The following is a 15098-nucleotide window of genomic DNA, read 5'->3' on the forward strand; positions in this document are numbered from 1 at the left end:
TACTGTCCATGGGGTCACAAAGAGTCGTACACGACTGAGAACGAACACACGCATATATATACATATATATACACACACACACATGTATTGGCCTCTATATGTATAAAATATTAGGGCTTCCCAGGTGGCACTACTGGTAAAGAACCTGTCTGCCAATGCAGGAGACACAGGAGACATGGGTATAAAATATTGCTGGAAGACTTATAAGGAACTGGTGACCATGGTTTCCATAAGGAGGGGAACCAGAAGATGAGGAAATGGGGATAAAAGGAAAAGTTCTAAAATACCCTTATATACTATTCAATATTTTATTTAATATTTGCATGTGTTATCTATTCAAAAAATGTTTTAACTCTGAGTGAATAGATAGTTATGAACATACACAAGAAAAAGCCACAAATAAATAAGAAATTTCCCATTTTCACCTCCCCCAGCCACTGGCAACACCATTCTATTCTGATTCTCTGAGTCTGACTGTTTTAGATTCTCCTGTGAATGGAATCCTGCAGGATTTGCCCCTCTCTGGCTGGCTATTTTCACTCAGCATAATGTCCTCCAGGTTCAACCATGCTGTTGCAAATGGCAGGATTTCCTTCTGCTTTAAAGCAGAGTTATTATATTGTATGGTGTATTTACCACCTTTCCTTCATCCACTCTGGGCTTCCCTGGTGGCTCAGATGGTAAAGTATTTGCCTGCAATGTAGGAGACTGAGGTTCGATTTCTGGGTCAGAAAGATCCTCTGGGAAAGGGAATGGCTACTCACTGCAATATTCTTGCCTGGAGAATTCCATGGATAGAGGAGCCTGGTGGCCTATAGTCCACGAGGTTGCAAAGAGTTGGACAAGACCGAGCGACTAACCCACTTCATCCATTCGTCACATTCATTCCTGTAGAATCCATGTTACATATCTGCAGCTCAGATGTACCTTATCTTCCTCCTCTCAATTATCAAGCAGCCTCAGGCCAAGGGTGGGGCCCTGTGACTCTCAGCACCCCACAGAGAGGGAAGGCAGGGGATCAGCAACACTTAACAGTCCTGATCCTGTCCCTTCTCAGGTAAGTCGCATCACCTCTCTGCCTTGGTCACCTTGTGTGCTGTGTGGGAAGTGAGCTTCGACCTCACTAGAGAGAGCTGGGAAGGACTTGGGACAGCAGCCAGTACAGGCAAGGCCCACATCTGCACTGAGTGCCCTCTGCCTGAAACCCTTGTCCCATCTCCCAGCCCAAGGCCAGGGACGGAGCCATGAAAAATCCCAGGCGGAGAGAACCCAGCCAACGACAACATCCGGAAGAGCAAGCCCCACACGTGTCATCGATGATCTGGGGCAGCTCAGGCAGAAACCTGCATCTCGAGACAGAGGATAGACGTGTGGCCCGAGTGGGGGAAGGGGAGGTCGGATGAAGGGACAGAGTAGCACTGACACACTTTATACACTACCGTGTTTAAAATAGCTCATGGGACGCTGCTGTACGGCACAGGGACCTCAGGGGCTCAGGGCTCTGTGATGACCTAGAGGGGTGGGATGGAGGTGGTGGGATGGAGGCTCAAGAGGAAGGGGACATATGCATACACAGAGCTGATTCACACTGTTGTACAGCAGAAACTAACACAACATTGTAAAGCAATTATCCTCCAATTTAAAAAGCAAACAAAAAAAAAGAACCTGCATCTTTAAGGCTTCTACCTCTTCTAGACCCAAGGGGATGAGACATCTGCCAGGACTAAGCAAAAAGTGCCGTGTTTGAGATAAGCCTTGCAGGATGGAAGGGAACGTTCTCTTCGTTACTGGGGGCAAAGTCAGGCATGGTCAGCTGACTGAGCTTCACCTGCCATACACCTGTTACAAGGGCCACGCCTTCCGCCATCACGCGCTGGGTGAATAACTTGGGGTGCTTCCCCACCCCCTCCTATTTTATCTCCTCCGTCTCAGACAACAGTTTCTAGTTAAGTGATTAAGTTGATTAGAAAAGAATGAGACAGGAGTAGATGCGTGGTCATAAGACTGAAAGGCTTTTCATTTAATCTGTCTGGAGAAGCACAGAAGGAATTTGAAGATTTGATTCATTTTTTTTAATCTGCTGTCAGAAGACAGTCTGGGTCTTGGGACCTTTGTAAGCCCGTCATTTTTCCTGGTTTCTATTTTGGACCCAAACATCTGTGTCAGAGGACAGCAGGCGAGATTCCTATCCAAGCCCGTCCTTGACCTCCCTGGATGAAAATGACTTATCTTGGACAGGAGGCCCACAGGAGCCCAGTTCCTCTAGAGCTCCCTGCAGGCTGGTGTCCTTAGGAAAACCACTCTGTACCAACAGCCCCAGGCTGAAAATGCTTCCAGACAAGGAGTGGTGTGGACAAAAGACATTTTCCCTGCTTAGTTAGGGAGCAACTTAGTTAGACTGTCCTTGGAGGGTCTTTAGTACTCTGAGCCACAGCTTGCTTGTCTGTAGGATGGGACGAGCATACTTCATTCAGTGGATATTGTGTTAACTAAATGAGATCAAGAGAAGGTCTGTATAGAATTATGAGTTGCTTCCCACTTCCCCCTTGGCTCTTAAAAACAAGCCATTGTAACTCTCTCAGAACTATCCATGTGGTTTAGTTGCTAAGTCATGTTCTACTCTTTGCGACTCCATGGACTGTGTAGCCCATCAGGCCCCTTTGTCCATGAGATTTTCCAGCAAGAATACTGGAGTAGGTTTCCCTTTCCTTTTCCAGGAGATCTTCCCGATCCAGGAATTGAACCCGGGTCTTCTGCATTGCAGGCAGATTCTTTACCGACTGAGTGAAGAATAATTAATTGTGGTACATCTGTGGGATAGATTACAAAGCCCACAAAGGGGCAGCTGGGGTCACGAGTGAGCAGTAGGGATGTTCATCACTAACTTGTACATGGAAAGAGACCAGGTCCCCAGCCTGTGTGCACAGACTTTTCAATACATTGTTGTTGTTTAGTTGCCAAGTCGTGTCCGACTCTTTTGCATGGACTGTAGCCTGCCAGGCTCCTCTGTCCATGGGATTTCCCAGGCAAGAATACTGGAGTGGGTTGCCTGTTTCCTCCTCCAGAGGATCTTCCTGACCTAGGGATTGAACCCGTGTCTCCTGCATAAGCAGGCGGATTCTTTACCACTGAGCCACCAGGGAATTTCCTTTTCAATACATAAATATGCACTATTCTCACAAAGAAACATAAACATCTTATCAGTGTTATCTCTGGGGGAGGATTGACTCTTGTGTTTGCTGTGCTTTTCTGAATTTTCCAGATCTTCTGGAATGAATATGCCTCATTTTCCTAATTAGGAAAAAAAAAATCTGCAAGACATTTTTAGAGATGACAACGGGGGTTTGTAATTTTCATGTGGCAAAACATAAAGGGCAAGACCAGAAGGGCCTCAAGACAGAGGTGACTGTTTCTGTAAGTTTGCAAAGAATCCAAGAACATCTCTCTGGCAATAACAAAAATGAGCATAACCAATAAAAACAATACCTAACATGTTGAGTGCCTACAATGTGCCAGGAAGCATGCCATGTGCTTTTTTTTCAGAGTAACCCACTCCATGCACGCACACGTGCTCAGTCACAGTCATGTCCGTCTCTTTGCGACCCCATGGACTGCAGCCCGCCAGGCTCCTCTGTCCATGGAATTTTCCAGGCAAGAATATTAGAGTGGACTGCCATTTCCTACTCCAAACCCACTCTATGAGGCAAGTACTATTCTTGGATTCATTTTACAGAGAAGGAAACAAAATGTCAGAGAAATTAAATAACTTGCCCAAGGGACAGATGTACCCTTTCTGAGAGGCAAGACAAAGGCTGGAGTGGGATGCCCTCTGTCCACCAGTCTGGCTTGATGGGGCTACCATGCCCTTCTATATCTTAGGGACCTGGTCCAGCCCACAAAGAACCTGTACCCCTGAGTTACACATCATCCAGTCCAGACTGTCCAACAGAGCTTTCTGCAATGATGGGAATGTTCTCCACCTGTGCTGTCCAATATGGCAGCCACTAGCCACAGGCGTCAGGTGGGCACTTAACACGTAGCCACCACAATGGAAGAAGTGAACTTTTAAATATTGATGTTTAATCAATTTACATCAGGCCTTCCCAGGTGGCTCAGATGGTAAAGAATCTGCCTGCAATGCAAGAGACCCGGGTTTGATCCCTGGGTCTGGAAGATCCCCTGGAGAAGGGAATGGCTACCTCCTCCAATATTCTTGCCTGGAGAATTCCATGGACAGAAGAGCCTAGTGGGGCTACAGTCCATGGGGTTGCAAAGAGTCAGACATGACTGAGCGACGAACACTTTCACTTTTCACTTCGTTTACATCTAAATTTAGTTAGCCACATGCGGCCAGTGGCTGCTATATTGGACACTGCAGCTCTAGTTCACTCCGACCTGCACGGTCAACCCAGAGGAATCCAGGTGCAATCGAGTCATTCCCATTTGTGACAGGGCAGGCCTCCACCAAACCTCGCCAGGATCCTCATGTCTCCTACCTACTCAGCTGTGGGATGGATCAGCCTTCTCAAGGAGGTTAAGAGTTCTCCTTTATTTCCAAGATGGTGGAAGAGCAGGGAACTACTTCACTGAAATCTGTTCACCACGGACCACGCAACCATGTGATCAACGTGGGATCTGTGGATCTCATTTATGTGGGGGGAGGGTGACTGCTTTCATTTTTCAGATGGGGAAACAGGCTTCAAGAGGTGAAATAACCTGTTCAATGTCACAGCACTAGATAGGGCAGGGTGAATGGGAACCCAGGTCTGAACGATTCCACCCCACATGCAACCTCCCTCAAGGAAAATTTCAGCCTCCTAACTTGCACCCCAAAGACATCTGAAAGCCTCTCCACTCCCTCAGGGGTGCAGGAGACCAGCAAGAAGTGGCCGGCTTCCCCAGGATACTCACGTATATGAGTCCCGAGAAGTACCTCTCCCGCAGGTTGTGCAGCACAGAGGCTTCGTTGAGGCACGTCAGCTCTGCCATGTCCTCCACCTTGGAGAACTTGGGTGGGTTCATCTTCTGGATGTCATCTTTGCCGACTGTGACCTTCTTGCCATTCTCCACCAGCTCCACGATCACCTCATCCCCTTTCTCCTCCTTGATGCTGGCTGCCTCGAAACCCTGCTTCTCCGAAGGGACCCAGACCAGCTTCTTGGCGGCCCAGTCAGCCTGGGCCACTGGGTTGTTGATGAAGTTTTTGTCCACAAAGAGGAACTTCTCATCTTCACTGAGCTGGTCCTTCTGCGCCATGGTGCCTGGTTGGTCCCCTGGGGAATAAGACAACCAGGTAAGAATGAGGCCAGAACCAGACTGGCCTAAAGATAGATCAAGAACCAAGCCCTAAAGACAGATAAAACCTTCACCTCACCATTTCTGGGGATGCAATCTGCAGAAATATCTCACAAAGCACAAAGGTGTTCACAGCAGGATGGTTTATGTTGTCAAATGGAAACGACCCAAAGGCTCTTCAGAAAAGGATCTGGACTACTATATATTGTCCATCAACATGGCATAAATACATAAACCATGATATTCTCATACAATGAGCTGCTATCCAGGGGTTAAGATGCGAGAAGTAGGTCTAGATGTGTTGACACAGGAACAAATTCAAGTCCTATAGTTTACTGTAAAAATAAAAGGGGGTGGTCCTCAAATGTTTAAACATAGCTTTATCACATTATCTAACAACCCCATTCTAAGGTATATACCCAAGAGAAATGAAAACATACTTCTACACAAAAACTCAGGTGAGTGTTCATAGAAGCATTACTCCTAATAACTAAAAAACAGAAGAAAAATCCAAATGTCCATCAGCAGATAAATGGATAAATAAAATGTGGCCTATCCATTTAATGGAATATTACTCAGCCATGAAAAGGAGTGGAGTACTGAAATACACTGAGTGTTAATGAATCTTGAAAACATTATGCTAAGTGAAAGAATCTAGTCACAGAGGACCACGTATTGTATGATTCTGCTTACATAAGAATGTCCAGAATAGGCAAATCCAGAGAGATAAAAAGTAGATTAGTGGTTGCCAACAGCTGGGAGAGAATAAAAGAGTGACAGTAGACGGATCAAACTGCAAACATCCATTGAATCATAGAAAAAGCAAGAGAGTTCCAGAAAAACATCTACTTCTGCTTTACTGATTACGCCAAAGCCTTTGACTGTGTGGATCACAACAAACTGTGGAAAATTCTTCAAGAGATGAGAATACCAGACCACCTTACCTGCCTCCTGAGAAATCTGTATGCAGGTCAAGAAGCAACAGTTAGAACCAGACATGGAACAACATACCAGTTCCAAATTGGGAAAGGAGTACATCAAGGCTGTATATTGTCACCTTGCTTATTTAACGCATATGCAAAGTACATCATGCAAAATGCCAGGACAGCTGAAGCATAAGCTGGAAACAAGATTGCTGGGAGAAATATCAATAATCTTGAATAATGACACCACCTTTATGGCTGAAAGCGATGAGAAACTCAAAAGTCTCTTGATGAAAGTGAAAGACGAGAGTGAAAAAGTTGGCTTAAAGCTCAACATTCAAAAAATTAAGATCATGGCATCTGGTCCCATCACTTCATGGCAAATAGATGGGGAAACAATGGAAACAGTGAGAGACTTTATTTTCTTGGGCTCCAAAATCACCACAGATAGTGACTGCAGTCATGAAATTAAAAGACGCTTACTCCTTGGAAGAAATGCTATGACCAACCTAGACAGAATATTAAAAAGCAGAGACATTACTTTGCCATCAAAAGTCCATCTAGTCAAAACTACGGTTTTTCCAGTAGTCATGTATGGATAAGAGAGTTGGACTATAAAGAAAGCTGAGCGATGAAGAATTGATGCTTTTGAACTGTGGCCTTGGAGAAGACTCTTGAGAGTCCCTTGGACTGCAAGGAGATCCAGCCAGTCCATCCTAAAGGAAATCAGTCCTGAATATTCATTGGAAGGACTGAAGCTGAATCTGAAACTCCAATACTTTGGCCACCTGATGCGAAGAACTGACTCATTGGAAAAGACTCTGATGCTGGGAAAGATTGAAGGCAGGAGGAGAAGGGGATGACAGAGGATGAGATGGTTGGATGGACATGAGTTGGAGCAAGCTCTGGGAGTTGTTGAAGGACAGGGAAGCCTGGCGTGCTGCAGTCCATGGGGTTGCAAAGAGTTGGATGTGACTGAGTGACTGAACTGAACTGAACTGAAGTAGAGGGGAGTGGGTTTCTTTTTAGGGTAATGAAAATGTTCTAGAATGTACTGCAGTGATGGATACACAATTCTGTGACTATGCTGAAAGCAATTCAATTGCACAATTTAAATGGGTGAATTGCATGGTATTTAAACTGGATCTGAATAGAATTGCTTAAAAATGAAATATAGGGAATATTGTAAAGCACTAGTATAATAACCCATTTTTATTTTAAAATATTTAAAATTCATATAGGCAAAATAACTGGAGAAATATGTACTTATCGAGTACAGTTTTGAAGGGATTTTTACTTTTCATGACTAATGAAAAGTACTACTAATTTTTTGTAGTAAAATATACATAAGATTTACTGTCTTACATTTTCATTTCAGTGACATTAAGTACATCCATATTGTCATGCAATTATCACCACCATCCAACACCAGAACTATTTTCATCTTGTAAAACCGAGACTCCACACACATTAAACACTAATTCCTCATCACCTCCTCCCTCCAGCCACTGGCCAGCACTAATTCTACTTTATGTTTCTATGAATTTCACTGCTCTCAGGACCTCATGTCAGTGAAATATTCAGTATTTATCCTTTTGTCACCAGCTTATTTCACTTAGCATAATGTCTTCAAAGTTCATCCATGTTGGAGCGTAAATCAGAATTTCACTCATTTTTTGAGGCTTAATAACATTTCATTGTACAGACATGTGACATTTTGTTTATCCATTCATCTGTTGACGGACACTTGAGTTGCTTTCACATTTCCTCTATTGTGAATAATGCGACTTTGAACATGGGTACATTTCTGTTATGCATTTTTGCCATGAAAGAAAGTGAAAGTGAAAGTTGCTCAGTCGTGTCTGACTCTTTGTGATCACATGGAATTCTCCAGGCTGGAATACTGGAGTGGGTAGCTGTTCCTTTCTCCAGGGGATCTTCCCAACCCAGGGATTGAACCCAGGTCGCTTGCATTGCACGTGGATTCTTTACCAGCTGAGCTACATGGGAAGCCAATATAGTTTTATAACTTTCATTGAATTTATGATTAACAAAAATAGATACTTTACAAAAGACTTCAAGTAACCAATTCACATAAGAAAAAGATGTTCAGCCTCAGGAGTAAATGAAGAACTACAAGGTGAAGCAATGAGATGCTGCTTTTCACTCACCACTTGGCTGAGATGAAAACCACTGATAAGGCCTGTATTGTCAGGAGAGTAGGGGCTGGGGCTCTGCATAGATTGCCCTTATGGATGGAAAAGTCCTAAAAGTTCACACACATCCCTTGACCTGCAATTCCATTTCTAGCAATTTAGCTTATGGAAACAGACAAGTGTTAACAGATGTATAAAAATGTGCACTGCCGTGCAATTTGGCACAGCAAAACCTGCAAGCAATCCAAATAGTTTTCAGGAAGTGCCTTGTTAAATTACAGATCATCCGGGCAACAGACTGCTATAAGCCCATCCAAAATTCAAGATGTAGGCTTTTATATATGCCACACAAAACTTTGTCCTTTCAACCTCCCCCCCCCCACCCCCGGCTGCCCTGTGCTGTTGGTGGGAATATAAGTTGGTGCAGCCACTATGGAAAATAGTATGGAGGTTCCTCAGAAAACTAAAAATAGAATTACCAGCAATCATTACCAGAATGATCCAGCAATCCTATTCATGGGAATATGCCTGGACAAAACTATAATTCATACAGATACATGCATCCCTATGTTCACAGCAGCACAATTCACAATAGCTAAAATATGGCCACAACCTAAATGTTCATCAACGAATGAATGGATAAAGAAGAGGTGGTGCATAGATACTATGGAATACTACTCGGCCATAAAAAAGGCTGAAACAGTGCCATTTGCAGCAACGTGGATGCAACAAGAGACGCTCATACTGAGTGAGATAAGTCAGAAAGAGAAAGACAAATGCCGTATGATGTCACTTATATGCGGAATCTAAAATACAGCACAGAGGAACCTATCTATAACATGGAAACAGACTTACGGACAAAGAGAACAGGTTTGTGGTTGCCAAGGGGGAGTGGGGAGGAAGAGGGCTGGATTGCGAGTGTGGGATTGGCAGAGGCAGACTATTACACTCAGAACGGACAAACAACAAGGTCCTAATGTAGAGCGCAGGGATTATATTCAATATCCTGTGATGAAACATAATGGAAAATTAAAAAAAAAAAGAATGTTAAAAAAGAATGAAAGTGATAATTCATAGACTTCATGCTGTTTACAGATTTGCCCACAAGTTTTGAACATTAAAAGACTCTAAGTTAATTAAAAGGCAAATTATAGACTTGTAAAATAAAAAATAAGGATTTTTCCCTTTCATCTTAACCTATTTGTCATTTACATGATTTAAAATTCTCTCATTGTAAATGCACAATTCAATGACTTTTAGTAAATTTACAGAGTTGTGCATCTATCATGATGCTAAATTTTGGAACATTCCCATCACCCCAAAAAGGGTTTCCTCATACTAGTCTGCAGTCACTCCCTGTTCCTACTCCCAACTCCCTGGCAATTACTAACCTACTATCTGTCTCTATAGATGTGCCTTTTCTGGACATTGCAAAAAACAGAATTATACAATAGGTGACTTTTGACCGTGCAAAGTCAATATGACGAAAACCAATATGCATAAATGGAATACTCAGCAGTAAAAAGGAACAAATTACACCATAAAAAAGATGAATTGTGGAAGCAAGCTTAATGAAAGAAGCAGAACCCAAGTCCTACACACGCTCTTATTCCACTGATAAGGAGGTGTAGAAAAGGCGAAGCTGGGGCAACAGGAAACGGATCAGTGATTGCTCACAGGCTGGGGAGGGACCTGGCTGCCAAGAGGCACAAAGGAACTTCCGGGGTGATGGAAACATTCTATATCCCGATTACGACGATGATCATACGACTATATACATTTGTCAAGATTCACTGAGCTGTACACTTAAAAACCAGTGAATTTTTTAAAAAGTAAAAGAAATACTATATGTACATTACACCTCAATAAAGCTGAATAAGATAGTTATAAAAGAATGTCTTATCATTTTGTTTATTTTTCTTCATTTTTTAAAAATTAACTTATTTATTTTAATTGAAGGCTAATTACCTTACAATATCGTAGTGGTTTTTGCCATACACTGACATGAATCAGCCACGGGTGTACATGTGTTCCCCATCCTGAACCTCCCTCCCCATCCCATCCCTCTGGGTCATTGCAGTGCACCGGCCCTGAGCACCCTGTCTCATGCATCGAACCTAGACTGGCGATCTGTTTCACATATGATAATATACATGTTTCAATGCTATTCTCTCAAATCATCCCTGTCTTGCCATTTTATACATCCGTGTATACATTTTAAAAAGTCTAGAAAACTGCACACAAAATTATTAAACCAGGGTTCTATTTGGTCAAATGTGGGACAGTCTGAACATCAGTAAGGTAAATACAACAGTTGAAAGATTAGTATGTTTAAATCCATGAGCTCATCATGGTTAAAAAAAATTCACAGATCATCTTTGTATTGCTGGGGAATCAACCCATGGTTTTGAAAACTGGTAAAGAAAGAGGTGGAAACTAAGACACTGATTCTGCCTCTCTACAAATTCTTCCTCAAGGCCACTAAATAATTGACAAGAAGTCTGTCTTTATCTAAAATATTAAGTCATTAAATATCAGATTCTCCATTCGATTGTCTAGATATGACCAGGAGACGAGCTGCTGAGGCAACAGACTCTTTTCAGACCTGTCCAATGGCCCATCCCAGGCCGTCTGACCATACCTGCAGGAGCTGTCCTGCCCTCGGAACACTGGCTCGTGTTCAGCTCCTCCAACCCGACCCACCCTCCTCCCCCACCCACTGGTGGTTCCAAAGAACTAAGGTGCGGGCTGAGTGAGGATGTACTGCGTGGTTGATGCCCCTTCTTCAGCAGAAAACAATTCATAGCTCCTTTAGCTATGGATCCCCTCTTGGAGGCACATAACCTCTGATCAGCTCAGTTTTTGCAGCGTTAAGGTTACTGAGTAGGTGTAGGTGGTGTCGGCCCGATCCCTCCGTTGTGAAGTTCTCCATCTGCTATTCAGGCTTCTCAGGTGGTGTGGGTGGGAAGGAACCCACCTGCCAACGCAGGAGACGCAAGAGGCGCAAGATAATTTGCATGCTTGGACTCCAGATCCCATGGAGGTGGACTAACTTCCACATCCCACCAATGGGCCCCTGGAGCTGGGCCGTCAACTCCTAAAATGCAGACTTTGCAAGGCAAAAATCAGAGGGGCAGTTCCTCCCGCTTTCCTCTTCCAGGGTGAAAATGACAGTAATAAAAACCAGGAGCTAATTTGCTCAGAAAGGTTAGTTATTTCTCCTGGGTGACCTGATCTAGTCGCTCTTTCAAAAATAAAATAAGAAATGAGTGAATCATTCCCTAAATCTGAAAAATCACTCCAGTTATCCCAAAAAGTGAATTAAAGAATTGTAGAAAATGTACACTGTTCTAGGTTTAATGATCACGTTTCCTGCACTTTAAATTCTTTTGGGAGGGGGTGACTCTGGGCATGTGGGATACAGATTCCCCAAATAGTGATTGACCCCAAGTCCCCCTGCAGTGGAAACATGGAGTCTTCATCACTGGACCCCCTGGAAAATCGCTTTTAATTTTTAAATTGCTATTGAATTTCTTCTGGGACATAGTAACTCCAACAGCATTCTCCCTTCAGCCCCCATTCACTGCTTAAAAAAAAAAATACTACCATCTACTTAGAAGAATTCCTGCTATATAAATGTAGAAGAAATGATGAAACTAGAATGTAGCAATTCTGGAACTCTGAATAAAATAATGGGTCTTGGCAATCGCTATCAAAGTTGCTAAAACATCAGACCAGTGGTTCGCAGACTTCCTTGTGCATCAGCCTCACCTGGGAGGTTGTGGAATCACGGATGCCTGGGCCCACCCCAGAGCTTCTGAGCCAGTAGGTCTGGGGTGAACCCAGGGATCTGCATTTCTAACAGGCTCCCGGGTGATGCAGAGGATACTGGTCCACAGTTTCAGACCCACCCCATTATATCAGATGACAAGCAAATGTGCTGTGTGCTCACTTGTGACTGACTCTTTGCAACCCCATGGACTGTCGCCTGTCAGGCTCCTCTGCCCAGGGGGTTTTCCAGACAAGACTACTGGAGTGGGTTGACATTTCCTCCTCCAAGGGCTCTTCCTGACAAAGGGATCAAACCTGAGTCTCTTATGTCTCCCGCATTGACAGGTGGGTTCTTTACCACCAGCACCACCTGGGAATCCTGAATAGCAGATGGAGAACTTCCCAATGGATGGATGGGGCGGACACCACCTACACCTACTCAGCAAACTTAACGCTGCAAAAACAAAGCCGATCAGAGGTTATGTGCCTCCAGAGGGGATGCCTGGGGAAGCGGCACCACCACCAGTGAGATATTCTTACAGAAAAAAAGGGGGTGGGTGGGGACAGACACTGACAAAGCCTCTGGATCTAACACCTTATTTAAGGGAAATGCAGGGCACAGGGAACATGCCAACCAGGGTCACGGGCATGTGACAAAGTCCACAAGGTAGGAAAGCGTAGGAAGAATGACTCAGTTTCTTTAACAGGTAAACCATTTTAAAAGGGGGGAACCTATGGATTAGAAGAGGCTTTGGGGGGACTTCCCTGGTGGCCCAGTGGTCCATTCTCCCAACGCAAGGGGCCTGGGTTCCATACCTGGTCAGGGAACTGTATCCCTTATGCTGCAACTAACACCCAGAGAAGCCGAATAAATCAATAGATATCTATTGAACAAAGATGTATAATATATTTTTTTAAAAATCTGTTCTTCAAAACGGTACCCGATTAAGTAAACTACAACTCCACACCATAAGAACAAATCACACAAACACTTGTGTGAAAAAAAAGGCAGACACAAGAAGGACATACGGTGTGATTCTGTTCACAGGCAGAACTCAGAGATGCTTTAGGCTCAGTTCCAGACCATTGCAATAAAGCAACCATCACAATAAAGCAAGTTACATGGATACTTTGGCTTCCCAGTGTATAAAAAGGTTGCATTTACACTATGCTGTTGTTTATTAACTGTGCAAGAGCATTATGTCTAATGTCTAATTATGTCTAATGTCTACCTTAATGAAAAATACATGATTGTTAAAAAATTCTAACTTTCATCTGAGCTTTCAGTGAGTCACAGCAGCAACGACAAAGATCACAGATCACATAACAAATATTACAATGAAATCACCTTAAATATACAAGAATTACCAAAATGTGTCACAGAGACAGGAAGTAAGCAAATGGTGTCGGAAAAATGGCACTAATAGACTTGCTGAACATAGATTTGCCATAAGCCTTCAAATTGCAGGGGAAAAAACCCCACAGTATCTGTGAAGCACAATAAAATGAGGTATGCTTATATATGAGATTCAAAACCAGGCAAATTTAACCTACGGTGCTAGACATCAGATGTAACTGGAGGGGTAGGACATGATGGAGGTTGATGGAGCTGATAACTTTGTTTCTTAATCTGAATACCAATTACATGGGTGGAAATTCATCAAGCTACATACCTATAGAGATGTGTACTGTTCTGATATAGAATACACTTCAATAAAAATTTTTTCTTTTTACCTTTAATTATGGTAAAATACACATAATAAAATTTACCATCTTTACCACTTAATTGTGCAGTTGAGTAGTATAAGTACAATCGAGAGAAGTTTTTGAATGGTAGCCAATTATACCCAAGAAGACCAGGAGATCTATTTTATTTGTTTCAAGCAGCATGACAACTAAGTGGACTCTTCCTAATTTCTATGTTGGTGAGCTGCCTTAAAAATCAGGAAAAAAAAAATAGAAAAGCAAAAAACACAGCAGAAAAGCAGAAGGACTCAAGAATTTCCACTGCCAGGAACCCTGTCTAATCTAGGACTCAAAAATACAAACAGATCAAGTGCAAAGATTCAGTCTTTGTCCAAAAGAAGGAGAGAGAGGCTGGGCTGCTTCCCATGTCGTTGAGGTCTCTGACAGCCACAATGTGTGAAATCCACTTTGGTCAAAAGAAAGAAAAGGAAAAGAGGAGCTTGGCTTCACTCTAGAACGGCGTTTCCTAGAGTATGTTCCTTGGAACTCAAATCCCTCAAAATATTAATACTTGGGGTGGGGGTGGTGCAGGATTCAGGGAAGTGCTACCCATTTCCCTCCATCATTTAGAGGGAGAGCTCGCATCAGGACATTCAAGGTCCTGACATCTGAAAGCTATTTCAGTCCTTTGACCACACGTCTTTGAACACATGAACACTACAGACCCCAAACACTGATTAAATCCCACAGATTTGCCCTTGAGAAAATGTGGTGAGTATAGCAAATTAATATTACTAATATTAGTAATCATAGCTGCTGCTCTGTCTTTTTTTTTTTTTTGCCACATCATGTGACATGGGGGACCTTAGTTCCCTGAGCAAGGATTGAACTGTGCCCCCTGCCCTGGGAATACAGAGTTTAACCACTGGACCACTGGGGAAGCCCTACTGCTGCTGTAATTGACTGTCAGCTATTATCTTGTTTAAACCCCTAAAAAATGCTACCCAAGGCACCATTACACTGAGGCAGAGGGTCAGTAATTTGACCATCATAGCACAGCTAGATGTGGTGGAATCTGAATAAAAAATGTTTTCCAAGTAATCTTTCCTGTTCTGTATGCTGCTGCTGCTAAGTTGCTTCAGTCGTGTCCGACTCTGTGCGACCCCAGAGACGGCAGCCCACCAGGCTCCCCAGTCCCTGGGATTCTCCAGGCAAGAACACTGGAGGGGGTTGCCATTTCCTTCTCCAATGCGTGAAAGTGAAAAGT

At 43.3% G+C, this 15098-nt stretch overlaps 1 protein-coding gene across 2 annotated transcripts in view; it reads right to left on the bottom strand.

Moving 5' to 3' along the window:
• The window catches only part of MYH11 (myosin, heavy chain 11, smooth muscle), a 130093-nt gene that overhangs the window by 106789 nt on the left and 8206 nt on the right, over window positions 1-15098 (bottom strand). For both annotated transcript variants that reach the window (XM_010839893.1, XM_010839894.1), the window contains exon 2: window positions 4912-5273. In XM_010839893.1, the coding sequence (XP_010838195.1) occupies window positions 4912-5256 (345 nt within the window). In that variant the 5' untranslated portion in view covers window positions 5257-5273. The remainder of the gene's footprint in view (window positions 1-4911; window positions 5274-15098) is intronic.

This window comes from Bison bison, unplaced genomic scaffold (assembly GCF_000754665.1).
Source record: "Bison bison bison isolate TAMUID 2011002044 unplaced genomic scaffold, Bison_UMD1.0 scf7180017864135, whole genome shotgun sequence".
In the NCBI taxonomy this organism is placed as follows: domain Eukaryota; kingdom Metazoa; phylum Chordata; class Mammalia; order Artiodactyla; family Bovidae; genus Bison; species Bison bison.